At 39.4% G+C, this 24,807-nt stretch overlaps 1 protein-coding gene across 2 annotated transcripts; it reads right to left on the bottom strand.

Moving 5' to 3' along the window:
• Window positions 1-9,799: 9,799 nt before the first annotated feature.
• Window positions 9,800-18,915, bottom strand: LOC149070736 (uncharacterized). 2 transcript variants are annotated; one of them, XM_089248617.1, is made up of 4 exons: window positions 18,657-18,915; window positions 15,228-15,298; window positions 14,240-15,135; window positions 9,800-10,038 (listed from the first exon to the last, which is right to left on the bottom strand). In XM_089248617.1, the coding sequence occupies exons 3-4, from the start codon at window positions 15,130-15,132 to the stop codon at window positions 9,924-9,926; spliced, it is 1,008 nt and encodes a 335-aa protein (XP_089104743.1). In that variant the 5' UTR covers window positions 15,133-15,135; window positions 15,228-15,298; window positions 18,657-18,915; the 3' UTR covers window positions 9,800-9,923. The 2 variants fall into 2 exon arrangements, with proteins under 2 accessions (XP_089104743.1, XP_089104744.1); XM_089248618.1 differs by lacking the exon at window positions 18,657-18,915 and having other exon boundaries at window positions 15,228-15,317.
• Window positions 18,916-24,807: the final 5,892 nt, after the last annotated feature.

The raw sequence follows: 24,807 nt of genomic DNA, 5'->3' as shown, positions 1-24,807 counted from the left end.
TCGTTGCCATAACAACGAGTGATGCGGTTCCCTCGTAGCTTCCTCTTCACTGCAAAGTTAACCTGAAACGGACTATAGGAGGTGCTGTTCCGATGCGATGCCAAACCAGGAGTGTAAAGATGTTTTTGGAGAAGATACTAGAAAAATCTCGTAGCTCCTTTCATGCCTATGAAAATGATACCACCAGAAGGGGTCAGTTTGTTGGACTTCATCCTCAGTGCGAGAATTCTTATTTGTAGGCCGCTCTCCGATTAGCGTGTTATCGTTGCTTGTAAATACCTGCTCTGTGACGTCCTGCATTTTGTTTCATCCTTTGCTCATTACAAGGACTTGAACACCACAAAATTATTTTTTCCCATCCAGATGAAGTTTTTAATGACTACTTTACTTGTTGAACCCTCAAACTGAGCGCAAAAGAAAAATTGATAAACCAAATGGGGTTCACATATAGCACCCTCATATAACCTGGAAAACGATACAATTTCTGCTTTGGCGGAATCACTAATTGCAATCGACTACATTTGTATTATTTGGAAATATATTGATCCGGATAATGTCTCACAAGTCCTTGAATCAGAGGATGAAACAGTTTTCAGGACGTCACAGATTTATTCACAAAAAACAGTTGTTTTATACGTACTCACAATCAGACAGAACGCCATCGACAAACAAGAATCTCGCACTAAGCTCAAAGTCCAACAATTCTGTTTTTATAGATACGACTAAAAAATTCTAGAATTCCTCTAGTTCCGGTTTTGTGGCGCCATCGTCTGGAGACCTCCTAGATAAATCTAGAAGCTTCGATCATATATTGATATTTCCGGTTTGGCAACAGATTATTGTCCCGAGGGGTTCTTCAAAATATGTGCTACGATATTTTTCGTAACAATATCGATGATTTCCTTGATTAAAAACATTTACACAAATTTTGTTGATGGGATTTTGTAAAAATAAAAGGAGGTCAAACGAGAAAGTAGGACATTTCAGCAAAAAAGTAGGTCAGTTGGCATAAGGCATAATCACTTGTGTTAAAAAAATAATCCTTTACGAATTGTCACATTGGTTCACAGTATGGCAATTTTCTATGCCAAGAAGTTCACAAGGTTTAAAAAACAGTGCAACAACTGAACTGAATTTTAAATTTTTATTTCTTCACATAACATTCAGAAAGACGAGAACATTAGATGAAATCTCTTCTTTTTTTTCCCCGCATGTTAGAATATGTTAAGAAACGTTATGAAATAATATAATTAACATCACAGGCACTCTATAAAGACAACTTTTCGCACATTATATAATTATTATTGCAGTGATTATAAACTCCAATCTACGGCCATATCTGGATCCAAAAGTACATCATCGGTAGGTAGAAATATGTTATTACACGGTACCAGGGAGGGAATTTGTGGAATAGTCAGTCACAGGATAATCTTTCACATGCACTATTATACCTTCGCTATCACTCGCTGTAATTTTTGGCATTAGAACTCACTTTCGGATGGTCAGTTGAGGTGTAAATATGCTACATTCAGCATACTCAAAAGATAGTTGTTCATTCGAAAATGGCACGACAATGCCAAAAACAACAGCTGAACTATGGAACATGCTACTCACTCTCACCTCGCATAAATATCATTTGTATAAATACACGTTTCTTCGGCGACAAATAATATACAATAAAACAAAACAAAAATCACAGCGTAGCACAAACGTAACGTCATATATATATTTTTTAAAAATCAAATAGGTCACCATGGATTCTACCATAATTTATATACAGTCAAACCCTGTTATAACGAACCTCAAGGCACAGTCTAATAAGAGAACGTCCTATGGGACAGGGGACTAAAACCTTTGTTCATTATAAGTGAGGTTCAACTGTGACCAGGATCGATATGGCATGTCGGCATAAGTATGGAGGAACATATCTTTGAAACAATATCAACAAGAGCTACAACGGACAAGGTTCAACACGACGCACATTTAAGCAAGATGATATCAGCCAATGGGAACGCCATTCAGAAACAATCACTTTCGTCAAACCCTGGTTCATCTTAAACACACAGGAGCTAATCCAATCAAGGCTTACAGCTTAAAGTAGAGTGACATACTTTAATGCAGCTGGGAACCAAGGAAATTGATATGCCTCTGAGTGATGGCCACCATAAACACAAGCTGGTGATGCTCGGAAATTTCAGTCCCATGAGGACTGATATTCATGAGCACAGTGATCGCTTTTCTTTTTCATTCTTTCAATCCGAGCACACTCTGATCAACTTGATCACCTTGGCCAATTTACTACCAATTGAGTTGTGCCGGACGTGTAACTGCATGTACCTAACAGTATGAGTGAGCATATAGTGTTGAGAATTTTTTGTGCTGCCATCTATATTTCAAATTGTGGGTGAAGTGTAGTTATTGAATATTTGTACTGTTGTAGGACTATTTTTCTCTCTCTGTGACGAGACTTTCTAAAGTGGAGACCGGCTTGCATTTGTGCCTCAAAGTTGGGAAACACAGAAAACTAACTTCTGGAAAACTCTTTGAGAACATGCGACTCACCAATCGCTTCATCGAAAGTATGAGAAATCATTGTGCCGAATGCGTGGCCACTAGAGGTTGCCACACTGTATTTAAGTTCAGCATCACATTAATCTCATCATTCTGTTTCGCTAAAGTTGGCCCTCGTATTGTGAACCTTTTTCTTTCAACCCTTTTCTTTGGATAATTAAAAAGTAATTATTATCGTTGTTTTGCATTTTATTCTTCTTCCATAACCCTATTACAGCGATGCGTTCCTTTCTAATGCAGATTTCCTGAAATATTCACATAAACAGAAATTATTCGAGGATGAGTTGCCATCTGGTGGCAGTGTCAGCAATTGCGAGCTTATATCTGAATAAGGTTCGACCGTCCATGTACGGGTCCTGTTCAGTGCACATGAGCTCTAAGGAAAGATTTAAGATATTCATTGCCTTTGTAGTCCAGTGCGCTCACCCGGCAAGTGAGAGGACGTTCGCCCACAAGGACGAGTAGAATTTTCTCTCTTTCCTAAACTCACCCAGCTGTTAACCTTCATAAACAGCAATCATGCTTAACTTTTGGACATGAATCCAATCAAGCTTTCAGCTGCTTCATTGAAGCAGAACTTTTTTTCAATGGAAAATGCTTCGATAATGCACTTTGTCAAATTAGGTGATACATCGCTGGCCTGCAAGCCTTCTATTAAGTGTGAAAGTGATACTGCCGATCTGTTGAAATGCATGTTTCTTAAATTGGCACAACATATTTTGCTAGAATATTCAAATCAAATAAAATCAAAGGCGACATTCGCATTTCAACCAAGATCTGTATGAACACAATTTCGAACATGAATCGATTTGCTATTTGACATAACACTTTCGGAATTGCATTGCCGACTGCGATTCCTACGCAGTGTGCCACAGAAATCTGGGTGCGTGTTAATTCGTTCAAAAACTAATATACAGAAAAAATTTATTGGATATATATATATTTATATCGGTGCTGATTTGAACAAGGGCGAACCATGTTATCACCATAGTTACGAGACATGCCATACCATCAGTCCAACGAAAGAAAGTCATAAAGAAAATAAAAACGGCTAAACTTTTCTACGGTATCCTTTAACGACATTCTATAATGCACATATATTAATGCATGTATAATATATACAATAATGTTTTATAAAGGAAGCAGCTAAAAATCATTCATGAAAGTATGACGCGAAATACTGCAACAATAAATGACAATTAATGGGAACAGAACGAAATTGTGTTGCACCTGAGGAACATGGGAAGATGTCAGCACCAGTTTCGAAAAATTAAAGTTTCCGTCACATGCAATATGAAACAGTCTAGGGGGGGGGGGGGCAAAATCAAATCATCCCACAGATGAGAACTTAACGAGAAGTTTAACCCTAATCTCACGTCTTACTACTCGAAAACTATTCATATAATAATCACTGAAAATCTTTGAAACAAAATTATTGCATGATTCTATCACGCAAACGGTCAGAGGCGGATTTAACGACGGGCGCACCTTGACCCAGACTTCTATATATAAATATATAAAGGGCCCAAAAAACCCAAACTTCACACTTCTTCCAATTTAAGGGGCCCATTATTTTCTTTTGCGCCTTGGGCCTCGACCGACTTTAATCCGCCACTGCAGACAGTGCAAGCAATTTTTTTTTTATTTTGGAAACCAAATGTTTAGAGGTTATCAAGGCCAATCAATCGCTCAATACTAGCATTAGGGAATTAAAACGTGAAAAAAAAATTTCTGCACAAGAAAATTCATTGAGGTATATAATATGGGGGAAGAAAGTTCTTGCCAGAAATGATAGGGGGCATCATAAGCACTATCTACCTTCGGAGGGGGGCCACAAATATTTTCCCCCATTCTGAGTTAGCGCCGTTCAAAAAGCATTCAAATTAACAGAAATTGGTTAATATAGCATACAAAGGGTATTTTCTTTCAATGTTTAAACTTTGACTGAAATATTACACGGCTTAATTACATTTTTCTTTACATTTTTGGTCGGCTTGGGCAACCCCTGCGTAAGCCTCTGGTGCCAGACAAGCTGCATCAGTTGTGTTTATTGTCTAATTTGCGCAATTACAATCATTTTGGAAATGTTACAGTGTGTTCTAGTAGTACGCAAAATTTCGTTAGTTGTTTACAACAACTCGATAAATAGATTCCACATCAATTGACTCAATGATGGACAAGCGCATTGAGATTTTCCAATCCTAGCTGCAAAGGGCGGGAAAACGATCCATTTCTCAATCGCATAATCACCCGTGATGAGAAGTGGGTGTACTATGGACATTCCAGCTGGAGTTTGCCCAGTGCAAGGGCAAAAAAAAAGGTTGCCGGACGTACACTGGCCCACAAGAAGGCCCTTCGTCTGTCTGGTAAGATGGAATAACCTTCTATGATTTTCTTCCCAGTGGATGGGCAATCAATACTGAAGTATATTAGAGCTATTTGGACAGTGGTTTGCAAAATTTCAAAGCAGAAAAGGGCATCACTTGTGAACCACAAGGAAATTCTTCACCTCCAAGATAACGCTAGGCAGCACACTAGAAAGCCAGGAAGACAAAGATTCAAAAATTGGGTTGGGAACTCTGCTGGACCACCCTCCATACTCTCCCAACCTTGCTCCCACCTATACCTGTCCCTACAGAATCACTTGAACTAGGGAAAACCGAATACTTCTGAAAAGACCAAAAATGAGGTAGACAATTTGCTCAACTCAAACACTCCCAATTTTTTTTGAACGAACTTTCTAAAATTTGAAACAGAGATGGCTGTGTGTGAATGATATAGATAACTATGCGGATTATTTCAAACAAGATATTTTTTTCTGTATTCTTTTATCCAAAACAAATTTGTCAAGAACTTTGTCCCCCCCCCCCCACCTTATATCATCTGTGGGGTTTCAGGAACCTTGAGCGGAACTGTCAAGAACAGGCTGATAATGACACATAATACACAATATGCTGTCATAAAAGTAATGAGTGTGTGATTGAGTCCTCGGGTCGACTTTGAAAGTGAAATAAAAACAACCATTTTCTCAGAAATGTTTGCAATTGAACACTGTAACTGTTTCCAATGTACAACGTTCTCATTTATTATGCAACCCAAACATTAGTAGCAATGAATAAGAAAGCGCAGCGTGAGCATTTCTATTTGTGAGCATCGAGAGAAGCCGCTGTGGTGGTTGAGTGGTGACGGACTCGCATCGCGAGGATCCGGGTTCGAACCCCACAGACGAAACAATGGTGGTCGGCTGAAGTTGGTTTTCTGTGGTTTCCAACTTCAAGGCGTGAATGCGAGCCGCTCTCCCCGTTAAAAAGTCTCGCCACAGTGAGCAACAGGCCTACAACATTACAAATATTCAATCATTACACTTCACTCACAATTTGAAGTATAGATGGCGGCACTGAAATATCAAACGCAATACTAGCTACACACTCAGACTGTTAGGTGCACTCACTTTGTCTCAGATTCTGTCATGAAGCTGGGCTGGAAGAGATCTTGGCAACAGGATAAGTCCAGTGGCAGAGCCCCTGACGTTCATTCAGCATCAGGAGAACCTTAGAGACGGCTACTGTGGAGGTTGAGAGAAGAGCAAGGATTTTTTTTAGTAGGGACGCCCCCCTCCCCAAAATACAAAGCGAGAACGTGAACACGGTGTGTGTAAATACACATCATGCATTCATTGTTAAAGATTATTTTCATAGCATTGGTGGAGGGTTTCGAAACCGGCATCTAGTGAAAAACGAGTATTTACGATCATTTGATCATTTTTGTCGCACCACTGTCATTTACTGCACACCATGACTAATTAGACCGGGACCTACAATTTATTGCCGAATCCGAATGGCAGCCTGGTTTTTTTTACACTCATTGAGAGGTTGGTGTGCTAACCTCTTGATGGGGGGACTTCCCTGTGGTAGCAATCTTTTTCTGTGGTCATATCACTGTTTTTGTTGCATTCCTGTGTCAGGAAAGTTTCTGACAAGGACGAACAGGGTATCGAACTCGTGACACCTCTAAACATGCTTTGGTACTTCAACCAAAGACCTGGGCTATTGTGCCCAAAAGGATTTACGAGACCATTTGGCCATGTTTTCTGTATTAATTTTTAATGTTCTGCCTGCAGCAGTGGCGGACATATTCAGATCTGGAGAAGTTACTACTGAATACCGACCAATGAGGTGTCCTCCTTATCAACTTGTTTGGATACACTACCTGTAGTTCGATATAATTGGCTGGATCCCCTGACTATTTTCATTAGTCATCCTATGGGATTGTTCAGAAATGTTTTAAAAACATGTTTCCAGATTCTCCCATGCCTAAAAAATTCATGACCGAGCGTATCGTCACGCACCAATCTTCACATTCACAATAGAACTTGAGAAAAATATTCAACTAGTGCTTGTGCCTTAGACAAACTCACTGAAATTGCAACATCAGTGAAAAAGTATTACAGGCCAGCATGCATGCACAAATCTCAGCGACACTCCCCCCCCCCCCCGCCCCACAGAAAAAGAACCGAAGTATTTTTTTTGTTAGCAGACACACTGACATAAATTTCCAAAATTTTACAGTTTTCTGCATGCGCACTATGTTGGATAAAGTTTTCTTCAGTGATGAGCAGTGCCGTCTACAGAAGAGTCGAAACGTCGGGAAAAAAAAACACATGGAAATGAATGCTGAATCGCCTACAACCTTCTGAAATGTGCCGCAAAGTGTCGAATTGAACAAGATTGACGTTTTTTAACAAATTTTACAGTGTTTGGATCACTTAAACATAATTTCTGTCTGTTTGCTTGCAAAATAAATTAGAAACTCTACTTTCGACCAAATCTGTACAGTTACAGACACAAATACGGCAGAAGGTTTGAATGAAATTTCAAATTTTTTTCAGATAAGTCATAGTGGAAATGTACTACTAACATTCGAAAAGTTCAGAGACTTTATTTTATTATGGAAGAATGAATACAGATAGAACCTGTTTATTTCGTGTTTCCTTCAAAGTAACTATCCTATGCAATTATGCGTTTTTATCATTGCTCATACAAAGATGTAAATGCAGATTGCAAGCCTTTTTTTCCATCACATCCTCCAGTGTACTTATTGGTTCTTTACCAACCTAGCCTGGGGCGACCACCAATCGATGGAGCCTTCATTTCCCGTCCAACTCCACTGGTTGGAAATTGGCTTATGGCGACATATGACTAGAGTTAGTGTGCATTAAAGTAGTGTCTTCGTCGCTACTCACTACTGCACTTCTGAACTTGAGACTTGTTGCCTCTTAAACAAATTTTTTATTCACATTGGGCAATGTGAAAGTATCGGAATGTAATGTTTTGGCAAGTAATCTGACACCAAGAGGGACCCGTGAGTCATTAAACATCTGCAAGATTCGTTGAGATGCAAGCAACAAGATCTTTGTAAGGCCAAGTCATAGATGGTCCATGATGATAATGTGCCGGCTCACAGGTCCTTCCTGGTGTCAGATTTCCTGCAAAAAACACAACATTCCGATAAATATCACAACCAGCTAATACCCCCAACCTCACATGATTTTTTTCCCTCTGATAAAGCATTTGCTTAAGCAGCAACGATTCTCAGGTTCCAAAGACGTGCAGTGAATAGTGACAAAGGCACTGGAGGATGTGACAAAATGCGGCTTGCAACCCGAATTTAAATCTTTGTATGAGCAATGGCAAAAATAGTTACTTCAAAGGAAACACCAAATAAACAGGTTCTATCTGTATTCATTCTTCCGCAATAAGTTCCGGAACCTTCCGAATGTAGCAGTAGTATTACCAACACATACATATATCATAATTTTGATTATTTTTCGCCCGTTCCATTCTTCCATTCGGGGACACATTTCCTTGCGTGATTGGGTTTCCAACATAAGATATGCGAAACATATGAGTGAGCACAACATAAGTGAACCGTGTGTGAAGCATAATGTTTATGAACGGCAGTGTTATTTCTTAAAACAAAAATATAGAAAGATCAACAGCGACGAACGAGAATAAAAGCAAAAACTATAAACTCATCTCCTGTCAAAAAACAAAGTTAAAAACTCGAACAACAAAAACACTCGGGTCAGAACAAACATACACAAACACCACAAAACGGAACAAGAAAACAAATTAACCAGTCAGTAGATAAACGACAATATCATTTAAAAAAATCTAATAAATCTCTCGAAGTCAATCACAATAACATCTACAATCAATTTTTCAAGATCGGGAGTAATTTTTCCTGTACAAGGTAACTGATGGCACGCTCTTACATGATTAGGAACAGGGCTGATGCTAGACATTTAGACACCTGAAAGCGCATAATATTTCACTGCCTTTGACATACTCAGGAAAAAAAAGCGGGAAAAAACCAGACCACTGTGTATGGTTGCATTATCCCACTTGCAAACCAAAAAAATTCATGCACTAATCCTATTCTTGCACTGAGATTAAAGAAGCCACCCAGTAAAAACTTCTGTCAGTGCAAAGCAAGGGATACAAACGTTCTGGCCTGAAAATGGTACAACAGCATGCACATTCCAGTAAAAATGTCTCAGATGTAATCTGATTCTCGTGTCGATTGTTCAAAACAATCATAGAGTCATACTAAGAATACTGATGTGGACCAAGTCAGCAGTTAAGACGGAATCAAATGCAGCCGACTTATGATTGTTATTGCTATGAGAGCATCTCGAGTACATGATTACTAGAACAAGGGAGTCAGTCGTGGGTGGAAAAGCATTCAAGAATCGCTCTGTATGAATGAGCCACCATAGTATCAACCAAGACCCCAAACAACAATCCGAAGAATGTTGAATAAAGGGACAACACTCTCCATATGAAGTCCATTTGACAGTTTTCATGAATGGGTAGTCCCAGCGAATTGTGAGACCTCAAATCACAAGAGAACGCTATGCCTGCGATTCTTTAGACAAGTTATTTGGCGCTATTTATCAATTATCAATGCATCTATACCGCAATGGATTTCTTAGTTATTTGATTAGCAGGAAAATTTTATCTATATATAAAAACACAATTACTCATGCAACATTGCAGTTGAAACCGGTTCTAATTCCTAATCACGAGAAGACGATATGATACATTACTGAGGGGAATTTTAAAGATATGAAAAGGTTGAGAATAATTCCCCAGATATTGATTTTCATAATAAATCTCTGAAATGATATTAATAATCGAAAACAAAGTGTTTACTCGATCATTTTCTTCTTTTCTGTAAGGCAGATAACGACAGATTCTCTTTTTTTCTTTCCAGCGCAGCATCATTGACGTAGTTGTACTGATATGGAACTTAAACCCAAGAGATTCAGCAGATGATGATGATGATCGTCATCATATCAAGTGCACTATTGTATTTTCTTGAGGCAAACGGCCTGACCTGAGAAGATCGTCATAGCTTGGGGGCGGCATCAAAGGACTGAAACCTTCTGGGAGACCAACGTCAGACCTGCAAAAGACGGGAGCACAGATGATTAGTTATCGTTGATTCATGCATAGCTAGAGATTGCAGCAGGCTGGAAAAAGAAATTGAAATGCTGTTTTCGTGTTAAACAGCGCTCCCACTTGAAAAATTAGAAAGAGCAAGTTGAAGGGAGACTACCCCCCCCCCCCCCAAAGCAGAATGTGTCGAAATCTGTGACGTACGTCGCAGAACAATTTGGAAGAATTTTAAGAAAAAGTGCAAAAAACACTATTACATGTATGGGGATTTTTACCGCAGAACATTTCCAGTCAGCCAAGGGCTCGTCGCAGAACAGTACTAAACATTCCTTTGGGGGCTACCCCCCCCCCCCTTTTCAAATTCATAGCACTATTTCAACGTCCCGTAAGACTGACTCGAGTCAAAGCAAAACGACTGAAATGACTTGGTTGCAAAAGTAATTTTCGGTCAAAATGGTGCACTAGCAAACACAGATAATTCTTTTGTCTCTCTTCACAATATATATTACATTTTTTTTGGGCAGTGGGGGGTCTTCCAAGGTACAAAGTCTGTCAACTTTCTTCGACAATGCACACAGCAAATTATGAAGACATGAACGTTTTTTTTTAAGAACGACGCTCTTTCGAGACCACTTTCAAACAGCACAGTGCAAAATGTGTTTATTTGATCATTTTTGTCGCACCACGGCTAATTAGACCGGGACTCACAATTTATTGCAGATTCCGAACAATAGCCCTTTTTTAATACTTATCGAGAGGTTGGTGCGCAAATCCCTAGATGTGGGACTCCCTGAGGTGGCAATCTTTTCCTGTGGTCATGTCACCATTTCTGTTGTACCCGTGGTTATATGACAAGGATGAACCGGGTATCAAACTTGCGACACCTTTAAACATTCTTAGGTACTTCAGACCAGTGTCTTATAGACCTGGGCTACAGCGCCCTGTAAAATGTGTAAATTACACGCTTCAATGTAAAAGTCAAGGTGAACCTTTTACTGTACCGTCCCCCCCCCCCTGTTTTAAAGGTATTTGTTTTCATTTTATTGTTCAATATACCAGTAATTGCTTTTAACAAATGAAGCACTTCATTGGTGTTTAAAAATAATAATCTTTAAATTTTAGGTAGAAACCGGAACGAATTCAAATGATTTTCTACGAGAAATTATGTTTTGGCTAACAAACGTGATTCCGGAATGAATCATTTTTGCTAGCCGAGGTATCACTATAATATTAAAGTGAAATATATCACCGTTAAATTTGACAGTATCATGGCAATAAAAATCTTTCAGTTACCAGTTCTTTAAAGTTTATTTAAATAATGAACGGAACAATTAAAATTCAATATCAATCATTTTGATACCACAAATAATTTCATTTTCAATTAAAACCGATCAACCAATTGTATTTATAATTATGGTGAATTTCAAAGGAAATTGGTAATCGGACAAAACATTAGCTGAATATTCGGTATTCGGCCAACGTTTCGGCAAATCACTATATTTGTCCCATCCCTGGTTAATAGCAGGGTGTGGCGATTTAAAACCCCTTGATTTAAATCAAAAAATTCCAATTTTGTTTTTCCTTTACATAACTTCAATGAAATTGAAGTAAAAGTAACCTAGTATCAAGGTTGGGAAGTTTCTGCCGCAAAAAAAAACCATGGTAAAAACCACCCCAGGCAAAAATAGTTTGCCATATTTTTTGCCAGTGGCAAAAGTTCATAGTATTAAAAAATTAAATTTATCTGTTTCAAATTTTATGAATAAATAATTATAAAGCGTTATACTTATCATTTTTTTAAATAAATAATCTGGACAACGCATATTTTATTTGCATAGCTGCCAACTTTTGAAAATGAAAATTCTGGAGATTTTCGCGCAGACACGTAGGCCTATTTTATAGTAAAACAACTCCATAATACATACAAAAGGGATTTTTCCAAATAAAATAGGGATTTTCTACACATAAAAGTTAAAGTGTAGGGAATAAAATCTCTACTCAAAAATTAAAGTCAAATAAAATAGGGACTTCACACACATGGAAGTTAAACCCTTGGGAATAAAATCCCTACGCTAAAAACAAGTGAAATTGGAGGCTAACACTTCAATGGTGATCTAAAAAAAATATATAATGTTCAATCAGAAACGATGTGAACAAACATTCTGCTCGAATGACCCCAAAATCATCAGAAGATGAAGGGAAAAAGCATCAATTTTTGAAGAACATGTGACTTTTTGTGACACTTGCTTGACGTTTTTTTGATTTCACATGGGTGATAATGTCAGCCTTTCCACCATGACCGATGTTCATGTCCTTAACACAACTTGTCCTTTTTCTGGAACGTGCAATGAAAGGAAAATTAATCTGAATAAGTATCTTTAAAATTGATTGAATATTTTTTTGCTTATCACTATCTATGTTGTGTTATTGCACGTACGTAACTACAACAAAAGAGGAGGTAATGACGTACCACATGCGCTTCACTATAATCTTCAATTATTATCCAGGACTATTGGCTGCTAAGCCATTTCCCTGCATGATAAGACAAACAAATTTTCTTGTTACCATCAGAGGGTTTGTAAAACTTCCTTAAAAAAAGGAATTTTTCACTATTCCCCCTCCCCATTTACGACGTGTGACGTCATTTCGAAAGGGAAAAAAAACAGACAAAAGACATTTTGCTCTACGAGAAATTCCTTAGGGATTGTTTTCAGAAACAGGGATTCTTTTCAAATGAAGTAGGGAATTTTTAGAGACAATTAAGGGTTTTTGTGATTTTCGTAAAAATTGGGGAGATTTACAAACTTTTCGGGAGGTCGAGAGATGAAACTGAAATTCGGGAGACTTGGCAGCTATGTATTTGGGTAAAACAAATACTTTTGCCATATTTTTGACACCTGGCAAAAATTCATAGCATTAAAAAAATTAGATTTATCTGTTTTCAATTCCATAAATAAGTAATTACGAAGTCTGTCACTTATAATTTTTTATAACAAATCTACAGATGTGTATTTTATTGGGATAACGCAAACATTTTTGCCACATTTCCGCAACCTTCATGTTAATACATGAAGATAATTTGGGCTCAATGACCTTTCATGTGACATGAACACAAACTTTTGATGTTCATATTTTTTTGCTTGTAGTTCATTCGTAGCTTATTCATTAATGCTTAATTAAATTTGAGCGATTAGGAGAAAAAAGCATGTAGGTGATATGGAAATATGCATTCTTAATGATTATCGAGATGTGCTTCAATTAATAAGCAGTTTGTTAATTTTGATGAAAAAAATCCGATTTAAATCAGAAAAAAATGTTTTTTATACCCTGGTTACTAGTGTAACTTTTAATTTCGTGAACGTTGAATAAATGTTCTATTGTGGAAAATGGACTTGCGTCTATTTCCTCTTGCTGTCTGTCAACTCGGGATGAACAAAAAGAATCTGGGAGCGCAAGTTACCCCAAATTACAAAAGAAATCTAAGCAACAAATTACCAGAAGAAAAAGGCCCAAAATAGCGTTTCATTTGACTTCTTCCGGGCATATTGAACACCTCTTTCAAGTTGGCAAATATGCTGCTATAAATTCGAAACATTTTGGTGCTGCTCCCAGTCTGCAATTTAATTACACAAAGAAAATTTTCGGCATCAATACTAATTTGTTAAGTCACCTCGATGACCTGGCACCTGGAATTCGTCCAGCCCTGCCTTACACTGAATTTCCAGTATTAAACAATGCATAGGTGGCAATTCGCAGACTTTATCAATCAGCAGATTATCACGTCATGACACATTACGAATGAAAGAAAAAACTTCAAACGAATAAAAGGGAAAACCTGGGGACTTTGAAATTGCAATGGGTGACCATAGTCCTGTCCTGTTTTTCCGGGATAAATTTTTTGCTGTCCCGATTTTTTTTCGCCAATAATTAGGCATTTTGCTTGCTTTTGGCAACAATTAGATTTTTCATACTTGCCGATTCCCCATATTTTGCCTGAGAAAATGGGGTCAGCCTGAAATTGCGAGGACTGAAAGAGTATTTTCTTTAGGGATTTTTCCATTCAAACAAAGCTCAATGAGGACTTTTAGGGATTTTTTCATGAAGGAAAAATTGGAAGAACTATATTTCCAACCGGAAGATTTTAATGGGGCAGGAAAATCAGATGCATTGACACCTATAACAATGGATATTTAATCTTCCTTACTCACCGTGGCAACTGAGGTCCAACAGTGCTCAACAGCGGTCTATGCACTTGCCCTAGCGGAGGTGATTTGTGATACGCGGGTCCCTTGGTATACCTGTGATGACTGACAACAGAGCCAGACCTGTGATATGGCGCCCCGTGCAAGAACTTAGACTGCGCAGATTCAGTTGGGGATTGTGCAAAAACTTCCTGGCCGACAGGAAAGTCCTGAAACGAAGGCTGACCAACATTCGGCGAATGCATGTGGTAATGTTTGTACTGAAAGGGCTGAACGTCGGCGGTCGGTAAAGTTTGAACCACGGGGGGCTTCTCGGCACCAGACGAGACAGTCAATGTTTTGTACCGCACCATACCACCGGTCTGAGTAGAGGCCTGAACTGCAGACGGACGTGCCGCCGCCTGATAAGCTCTGGCCCTCCTCTTCTGCTTCCGACGCACGCAGCACTGGATCATCAGCAGGACCGTATTGACGCTTGCCAGCAGCACCCCGATGTAGACAAACACCAGGAGCTCGCCATTTTGAATGTGCATGACTGTGCCCGCAATGATCAGCGCGACGCCCGTCATTATGGCAAGTATGAAGATGGCCTGCTGGAAGTAGTAGCATACCTCGTGGCACGTGCATTCCGTAGAAGAAGAAGACGTCGCGGATGGGGGAATGTGGTCCGTGTGCGTCGACGTCCCGCCGCTGCGGCTCGAGGGCGCTGTCCCATGAGTCCTGTGCTGGTGATGATGGTGGTGGTGCGTTTGGTTGTAATGCGGCCGCGGAGCGAAGGGTGGTGCTGCAGAAGCACTGGTTATGGTGGTGGTCCCTGTATAGCTTCCTGGAGCCGGGGGCTGAGGGAACAAGCCATGAGATGTCGGCAGTGTCAACCTTTCTCTATCCGCATCAGACATGGCCTGAAATGAAAATAGTTGTGACATGCGATTAAGATGTTTCAAATGCTCACTACATCATTCTTTGCCTGCCGTAAAAGCAACATATTTCTTACCTTGACTAGTCCAAGGTTCCATCCCCAATTAAAACAACTTCAAATTTCTATCACCATGAAGATGAGGAAATCTGTAACAAATAGAATGACCAATCAAATGGTAAACTAATGGTTACCAACCAAATAACTGAAAACATCCAATTATTTCAGCGATAGAAATTTTACCCTTTTTTGTCACACCATTGTTATTTTATGCTTACAAGAGCTATGTATGGCAAACATGACCTAAAGACGTCAAAAACTATCACAGTTTAAGGCGTGTATACAGTAGCGAGCCAATCTTGCAACGTACAACCCCCTGCAGCGGTTCTAATCCATCTATGGGCCCACAAACATCCTTTACGTTCTTTTCTTTCTTTCATTTAAAAAAGAACTGATTGCAGGTAGATCCCGTTCAAACAGATCAAGAATCGTTCACAACACCTAAAAAATTACTGAACCACCAATTGTGAATGCTTTCATTGCATGATCCGTGCACTAACCCATACACGCCTTTAAGCTGTTGCATCAAAAACCTCAAACACTGCTTTTCAATGTGAAAATTCCCATTGGAAATACATGCGTTAATTGCGTGTAATGGTTAAAGTGACTACTACTACTACTACTTCAGAAATGCACCTCGTGCCCATATTCCTCTACGGAACTTCTAACGAATCGGTACATGTTGGAATCTGTGTATGTGAGAATAGTGAACTTTCCGTGAAGTTTGTTTTTGCATGTGTAACAAGGGCGTAGCGAGGGGGAGACTTAAGGTCTGGTTCCCCCCCCCCGAAATGTGAGAAAATGACTGAAAAAGATGGCCGAATCTATTGTTCTGTCACTTTGGTCCCCCCGATTGAAATTTCTGGCTATGCCCCTGTTGTGTAATGTTTGTTATGTGTAGTGCTGCCATCTGCCATCCATTTTTATAACTATACATGAAGTGTAATGATTGAAATAGTATACCGTTGTAGAACTGTTGCTCTCTGCAGTGAGACTTTTTGACGGGGGGAGATCGGCTCACATGCTCGTGCCTCAAAGTTGGAAACCACAGACAACCAATTCCAGCAGATTCGGCAACAGCGGGGTTCGAACCCGGGGCCCAGCAATGCGAGTCCGTCACTATGACCACTCGACCGCCACAGCGGCTGTTTAAAGTGACTCTGTTATACAAATAATAAATATTTAATACGACTGCAAAAGGATTTCCTACTTTCTACAGAATTATTTTGAAGAATATACGGCCATACTTCTGCATTCCTAGGGGGGACCTATAAATACGGGAAATCCACAAATAACACAAACCCTAAAATTGTGTGTTGTTTAGGCATCTCATTTTTACAGTATCTGCTTTGTGTGGAAGAAGTAGGAGGGGGAGTCTCGTGATTCAAAACGATGCTTTCTGGAAAGAACAACATAATATTTGTGAGCCGTTTCTTCTAAATTCCAATCAATTTGTTACAGCCCGGATCCAGAAGGGCTACTGCCCCTTCCAAGAGTCAAAAAACAACAGAAAAAATTTATCTGTCCCTTAAAATACGAGACAATCCAACGAATCAAAGGTTTCCTCCGCATCCTCTACATTCGCAGCTGATGATGATGCAAACATCACTCAATTCGGAGCTGAACATGTGAGATATCTGCCTTAGCTTTATTCTCAGCTGATGGCCTCCACCCCATTCCCCGCTAAACCTCTTTGCCTCAGCTTCATTTGCAGCTGAACATTTCTGAATTCACTCCATTCGCAGCTGATAGTGTCTGCTCGATTTCATTTGCAGCTGGAGATGTCTGTCTTCGCTTCGTTCTGGGTTGAAGAGGTCCACTTCCTTCATTTGTAGCTGGAGATATCACCTCAGCTTTATTTGCCGCTAATGGTGTCTCCCTCGGCTTCATTTGTAACTGAAAATATCGGCATAACCTTTATTCACAGCTGAAGATGTCTGCATCAGCTCATGCATGGTTCAGAGGGGGACAATCGCCCCCTCCCAAAAGTCAAAAATGAGAAAATTCAACGAGCCTAAACAATAAATCGCACCATTAATGATCACCACGCACGAGTGATCACCATTACCTAGCACATCGCCCTAGATCATAGTTTCTCAACCTTTTTTGTCCCATCGCTCCCTTCTTCAGAAATTTTTTTCTCTCATTGCCCCCAACGCAATCTAACCCATAGGATCCTATGTTATGGCCGTAGCTTTCACCACCCCCCTGGAATATTCCATCGCTCCTCCCAAGGGGGCATTAACATCCACATTGGGAATCACTGCCCTAGATCAACACCAGTTTGCAGCACTTCCCCCCTATTCATGGGGGGAGATATGGGTGACGTTGGGGGGGGGGGGGACACTGTCCCCTAGCATCAAAGGTGAGGTTGACTGCTCTAATGTATATATGCATATATGAATTGACATCATAATCGTGCCCCCCCCCCAGACTCCCAAGTCTATCTCCACCTATGCAGGATAGGGTCACATTTGGAAAAAGGGCCAAGTGTGACCCCATCCCTCAAATTTGCCATCCTGGACTATAGCCAGGACCGTAACTAGGCTGGACAACCAGGGCACTGACCCCGGGCCAAATGGGGCCCCACAAAAGTTTACACTTGTTTTGCATAATAACAATAACCCTTGGTGGTCGGCTGAAGTTGATTTTCTGCGGTTCCCAACTTCAAGGCGCGAATGTGAACCGATCTCCCCCTTTAAAAAATCTTGGCACAGACCTACAAACAGTACAAATGTAATTCAATCATAACACATCACTCGCTTCCCTTCTGAAATATAGATGGCAGCACTGAAAAACCAAACACAACACTACATATGCACTCAGACTGTTAGGCGCACACCATGGCCCCCACAGGGCTGGGGCTGACAGGGCCCTGGGATAATTCTCATAATTTTTTTGCTTTTTCACGCTATACATGACATATAGCAAGGCCTGTGAGAAGTCTGACCAGGGGCCCTACTCCTGGATGTGGGGGGCCATGGCGCACACACAGTTACACTTCCGGCGCAATTCACAAGGTAGTAAAACGCCCTTAAATGGTGACAGGCCCAATGTGCTCAGTTTGAAATAAACAAACAATAACCCTTTCAAGAGCCCCCCTTTCCTTTCCCCCCCCCCCCGGGAGAAGGCTGGCTGTAGCCCTCTAAATAAGCCTCTGAACACCGAAACTTATGTTACAGGCTGTCGTGACCATGTTTAACACATCTATCGAGTTATAACACAATTTTGAATACATACTAAAAACATCACATATATATATCTATAAATTGAATTATTAATAGCAATTAACACAATATTTTGAACAATATCACTGTCAATGATGACTGTTGGGAAAAGAAATTAACAAGAGGCGAAGGGTCGGCTAACCCCACGATGACCTCCTTGAAGAGGTGCTCTCTCAATAACTCTCTCTTTCACACACACACACATAACTTCATTACTCACCTGTGATGTGTGTGTGTTATGAGGAAGGAAGAAAAATGTTTCTTTTCCTCATTTCTCTCATGGGTTAATGAGAACTCATTAATAAGGGACGGGTGGTCCACCGAGAGGCTCCATGTCGCACAATGTTGAGGATCATGTCCACTCATTAACTAGAGTCAACACTTTTTGTGACAACATGATTCATTCCCATCCACACCTGTCAAAAATTACCTGCGCAAATTAATTTAAAATATTACTATAATACAACAGCGCCGTCCATCCCTCCACGCACCGTTGCCACCGACTTGTAGCAAAATTACAGCACATCAAATCGGAAGCTTTCTCGGCCGCTCAAATCGACCAATAAACGTACCGCTTATTGATGACTCCGAAACAAAATATTCTTGGATTGGTTCAAATCGATAGTCTTGAGGGTGTGGTGAAAAATTAGGTTTTTGTTTTTTTTTTACGTTTTGGTAGATTTTGTTCATGAGAAAAACAGTATTTTGGTACATGAAAAATTATTTATATCCTTATTTATCTCAGTAACGTCTGTTTCGATCTGTTTTGTCCCTTTGAATTTTACTGACATCTAGTGGGATGTATGATAAACTGTCAAGTGGTGACTATTTCGATCTCTTGAATCAGTGGTTCTCAAACTTTTGTCACCTGCTGCTGCTCCCTTTGTCCTAGTCATGGCTTATATGCGGCTCCTCCATAGGCGGAGATAGACTTGGAAGTCTCGGGGGGAGCACGGTCATTATTGCTGGGCGGGCACGATGATGATGATGTCATTTCATATATACATGTATGCATTTGATAAGTCGACTCCACTTTGACGCTGGGGGAGGGGGGGGGGAATGTCCCCCCCACGCCCCCTCCTGTATCTCCGCCCATGGACTCCTCAGAATAGTTTGGTGGGTACTTTTACTTTTAGAAGAACCACTTGAAAGCATAAATAGGCACGCAAATCAATATCTCCAGCTCGCCGTCATATTGATTGGAGCCTCGATGCCAGTGCCGTCTTGATGCATGGGCCCACCGGGTCACGGCCCTGGGACCTCAAGCAAAGAGGGGCCTCACAAAAATTAGATCTGGTTGAAATTTTCGAGAATTTGTTTGGTAGGGCCTAAGAAAAATTAATTGGCCTGGAGGCCCATGATACTCTTAAGACGACCCTGGCCAAGACAAGAGGGGGGGGGGGCCTCACAAAATCAGATCTAGTTAAAATTTCCGAGAATTTATCAGGCCAGGTAGGGGCATCAGGAAAAACCACTTGGCCAGGAGGGCCCATGATGCTCTTACGGCTCTGCTCGACGCACACTGCTGTGAGAAACACTGTGTTGGATGGATGAAGAAGTGATACGCAGAATGATCACCAGACTGCGCTTATATCCACTAAAATTGCCTGTCGAAGTGCCGTTATCATTTAAATTCAATCTAGAAAATCTCTGTATTTTTTGCAATGACATTTTGAACGCATTTGATCATTTATATAGTTTTTTTTGGATGTACGTTTTGCACTCCTCTCAGATCGACCCATATTTCTAAGTTCATTCACGACAACTCATACCCTCCTAATTATGCATCTTTTTTTTTTTTAATGTGCTAACATCTGAAAAATGTTATTGTATTTCAAGGTTCGTGAAGGACACCGTGCTAGTTATAGTTCACCCCCACCTAAAATATTATATTCCCAGATTGTACGTCATGTTTATTGATTTGTATTTCGAATAACTCCCCCCCCCCTACTTTTTTCTCCAACGATTACTGTTTGCTACATATTGCTATTTTATTATTTGAAATTTGTCATCTAAGTGCATGTCAATAAACATAGTCTCTTGAAGGAATGATGCTTTCCAAAAAGGAGCTCGGAAACAACGAACATGCCGGAATGCGCATAAGTGTGTTTATCAAAAAATGGGGAGGGAAGGAGGTGGTTCCTACTGCTAAATTGGCGCCAAAGCTGTTAAAAAAATCTATTCTTTACCCAACTTTGGTTGGCACCAACATTTTTCTGGCTATTGGGGCATCGCGTATTTAGTGGCATTAGCGTCGGAGCTGGGGTGCTATGGCAGCAACGCCTTAACACTTGGGTCCACTAGGGCACCGCCCGGGGGCCTCAAGAGCAAAAAGGGGGGGGAGGGACTCGTGATAATAAGACCTCCTAAAGATTTTAGAGATTCAGCATACAAATTTGTAAACTTCTAGTCAGATAGGATCTTGATAAATCTAGCCTTGTCACTTCTAGTCAGATAAGGGGCTTCAAAAAAATCAATTATCCGGGAGACCCATGATGCTGCTCTCACCCCATTTTTGACTGACGAAGCATTTGCGCAACGCTTTGTTTAATTTTTTTTTTTTTTTGCAAATACTTTTCATTCAAACTCTTTTATAAAATTAAGATTTTTAGGAACTAAAAAGTCTAATGAGTGTCATGGTAATTTTTTAAATTTGTTTATAATGAAATTTGATTTTTTTTATTTTTCAAAAACTAAACTTTCAGAAATTTTATTCAGATCTGAATTTTTACTTTGTTTTCCTGACAGTGAACAGAAATAAAATTTTATAAAAATACGAAAAATATTATTTTTCTCCAAATTTTTTTTTTTTTTGTCACATGGTACATGAGGTTTCCCCCACAAAATTATAATTACCGTAAAACCTTGATAAGTCGTCACTCAAGTTTTAGGGAAATTGTGATGGCTTAAGCGGAGTAACGACTTAAGCGAAGTATCATCAGGTGCAATACCGTAAAAATCGTATAAATTTAAAATAAGAGAATATTATTAATCAACATACAAATTAAAATTACAATAGTAACATATTTATTGATTATAAAAGAAAAAAAAAACTATTTTTTTTCTTTTTTTGAGTTTTACAGTATTCACTCATTATGGTTAAATTTTACACAGGTACACTTACGATTTGTACCAATTTTTTGATCTAATTTAGACTAATCAGAGCAATTGTTATAACAGTTAACTCTTATCCTTAGCGCATCAGTTTTATATGTGGAATATACAAGATATACAGAAGACTGGATGTTGTGAAGATATTTATTATTTGAGATGTTAATTTTTTAAGGAAGGAAAAAGCTCATCTCTGCCTCTACCGGGAGTCGAACCCGGGTCCCTCGATTGCCGGACGAGTGCTCTGACCACTAAGCTACAGAGGAGATAGAGATTTTCCTTCGCTAGAGCGTATATATGCTGAACGGAACCATGCGATGGACGGTTGTATTAACAAGTGGAGAGCGACATTCATGTCATATATGTGGAATAGTTTTGATATTCCACAGATGTTTTCTTGTTTTTCTTGCGCTAATGGAAGAGATGGAAACACATCTGGAAGAACGAAGTTTCACAGAAAAGTCTGACCATAAAAGTGCTTAGAACGAATGCTCGAAGGGCTTTTAGTCTTGAAACAGTAGCGGGACAGTTCGAAGGGACTTATTCATCTTCAACGAAAGAAATGTTTGGAATTCCTATTTAATTATCTATAAAAAAAAAGAATGTGCTGTATATTCGAAGGAAGTACATCAACACCAAGTGTAAAGAGGACGAATATTTTGAGTAGCACAATGTAGTATGCTACATGGTACAAACATAAAAAAAATATTGAATATGAGGTTTGATTTTGACTTAAAGGGGCAATGGCCAGGGTAAAGTTGGCATTAGAAGGCCTCCTGGACTTGGGGTAAAAATGTCTGGTGTGTAAAACAAATCTATTTCATTCAAATTTGAAGGTCCCCCAAATTAGTGAAGGTTCTTAGGAAATACCTCGCTGCTTATGCAGAACACAGACCCAGCCTGAACAGTTCTTAATGCTTCAAGGACTTTTCTTTTTTGTTTTTTCAGTCAGCCATAGGTGGAGATAGACTTAGAAGTCTGGGGGGGGGTGGCACAATGATGATGTCAATACATATATACATTAGATCAGTTGACTCCACCTTTGACGTTGGGGGGGGGGGGCAATGACTCCCCACGCCCCCCCTCCCGTATCTCCGCCCATGCAGTCAGCAAATGAACTCCCTCTGTGTCACATTTGTTACTCAAGCTGTTTTCCATTTTAAGGGGGTTGGTGCACGCAAATTTTACAAAATAATACATTTTCCCATTTTTCGATTTTTAAATACTATGCAATTTTCTGCGTCTAACTGTGTTAAAATTTTTGTTCTAGCTGTATTAAAAGTATTTTTTAAAGTATTTTTATATAAACTGCTGGCAGGCATTACACATGCTAATGTTTTTCACTAAAATGCGTTTTTCTCAAAATTAAGTTTTTTGTTAGACAAGGAACATTTTTTCAAACACCGCTCTTTCAAACGACATGAAACTTTGTGTGTCTCTCAACACTATTCTGTTACATACTTTAACATGAGCTTTCAGGGTTTTAATTGTTGGTTGTGTTTTTATCGAAATTCAACTCGAACAACATGCAACTTTTTCAAAAAAATCATCAAAATTTGCCCATATTTTGTGCCATAAAATTTTTTTAAGTAATTTTAATAAAAAATCCTCGCGTTAAAGTGTGTAACACTATAGTGTTGAGACACACACAAAGTTTCAATACATTTGAATGAGCGATGTTCGAAGAAATGTTCCTTATCTAACAAAAAACTTAATTTTTAGAAAAACGCATTTTAGTGAAAAACATTAGCATGTGTAATGCCTGCCAGCAGTTTATATGAAAATACTTTTAATGCAGCTATAACAAAAACTTTAACACACAGTTAGACGCAGAAAGTTTCATAGTATTTAAAAATTGAAAAATGTGTTTTTTGGAAAATTTGCGTGCGCTAACCCCTCCCCCCCCCCCCCAATAGATAAGGCTTTTATGGCAGCTTTGCAACATATAACAATGCATTTAATCAAGCTCTTTAAAGCGAGCCACATATAAATCATCTGTTCCCCTCTTTCAAATTTTTCAATAGTGACGAGTTTGACCGAAATTAGCGACGAGTAAACGAGGGTTTAATAACATTGTTATCTGTGAAAGCTAGACGGGACCAAAGCAAAATTACGACTTATTAGGGTGACGACTTGACGAGGTTTCACTGTATTGATTATTTTCATTAAACTCAGATAACACTGGGGGAACAAAAATTTTGTTGCATATATGCAAGCGCTTGATATTATCTAATTCGCGTATGCTGATTTCAAATCTGAGTTCAGTTTCAGTTTTTGCTGTTATAAGCCCCAGATTTTTTTTCCAAAATAAAATTTTTAGTTTTTTTCTGAATTTACTTTTGTGGCACTTTTGCAGGCAAGAATTCGCGCTCTTATAGACTTTATGTTCTAACAGTAGTCTGTCATCATATTTTTGTCCCAGCGATCTTGGTAGCGCTGTTCTATCGTCTTGAAGTCTTGATGAAAGCGCTCTCCCTGTTCATCACTTACAGCCCCAAGATACTTGGAGAATTGATCAAGGTGACTAAACAAGAAATGAAGCTTTACACTCACGTTGCACCCGAGTCAGGTCCGTAACTAGGACTTTTGTCCGGGGCAAATACTATTTTGCCGCCCCACAACTTTAAAATTCGGTAATTTTATAACCGGGTTCTCTTTGTCCCCACCTAAAACTGCTTAAAATTTTGCTTCCCGTGCGGCTCCCCCGCTCCAGTTCCGGCCCTGACACGAGCCCACAAAAAGGCCAATAGTATTCTAGTAACCAGAATCTCATAGTTGTCTGGATCATAGTTAAAAATTGGATCAAGAATTCGACAATTTCCATAAAATATCATTGATACTTCGGTGGGCTCGTGATATCTGATGATTCTACCTGATGCTGATCCAATCAAGAGATGGTGGGGTCGGGCTAAAAAAAGCTAATCAATTGCAAGCCAGCTGTTATCGGCTCTAAAATAGCGACAATGGGATTCACGGTTGAGATCCGATCCAGATCTGTGCTGGAGACTTATCGATTCAATGTCTCGATCATCACGCGTTTTATCATATTGCCCTACCAAATACTCGTGTAATTCCGCTTTTGCAGAAATGTCCCGTTTTCTTTACCCGTATTGTGAAGATTCAACGATTCTGGGTTTACATACATAACAAACAAAGGCAATAAACACGAATTCGATCATGTTTATGAAAATATTCATGTAATAATCCGTTTCGAGTCAGATGTTCTAGCTTTTTTGAAACAAAGATGAAGAAGTAATTCG

Source organism: Pholcus phalangioides, unplaced genomic scaffold (genome assembly GCF_987345545.1).
Source record: "Pholcus phalangioides strain wild (caught in Gottingen) unplaced genomic scaffold, Ppha-v1.0 ptg000020l_1, whole genome shotgun sequence".
Classification (NCBI taxonomy): domain Eukaryota; kingdom Metazoa; phylum Arthropoda; class Arachnida; order Araneae; family Pholcidae; genus Pholcus; species Pholcus phalangioides.
The sequence above is the reverse complement of the archived record's forward strand: the minus strand, read 5'-3'. Positions and strand labels throughout refer to the sequence as shown.

What these genes read in the sequence shown, in the direction of transcription:
- LOC149070736 (XM_089248617.1), bottom strand. Translation starts at nt 15,132, where the DNA reads ATGTCTGATGCGGATAGAGAAAGGTTGACACTGCCGACATCTCATGGC. An exon ending in GTTGGACCTCAGTTGCCACG is followed by an intron (nt 10,039 to 14,239) that starts GTGAGTAAGGAA and finishes CGTCTTTTGCAG; the next exon opens with GTCTGACGTTGGTCTCCCAG.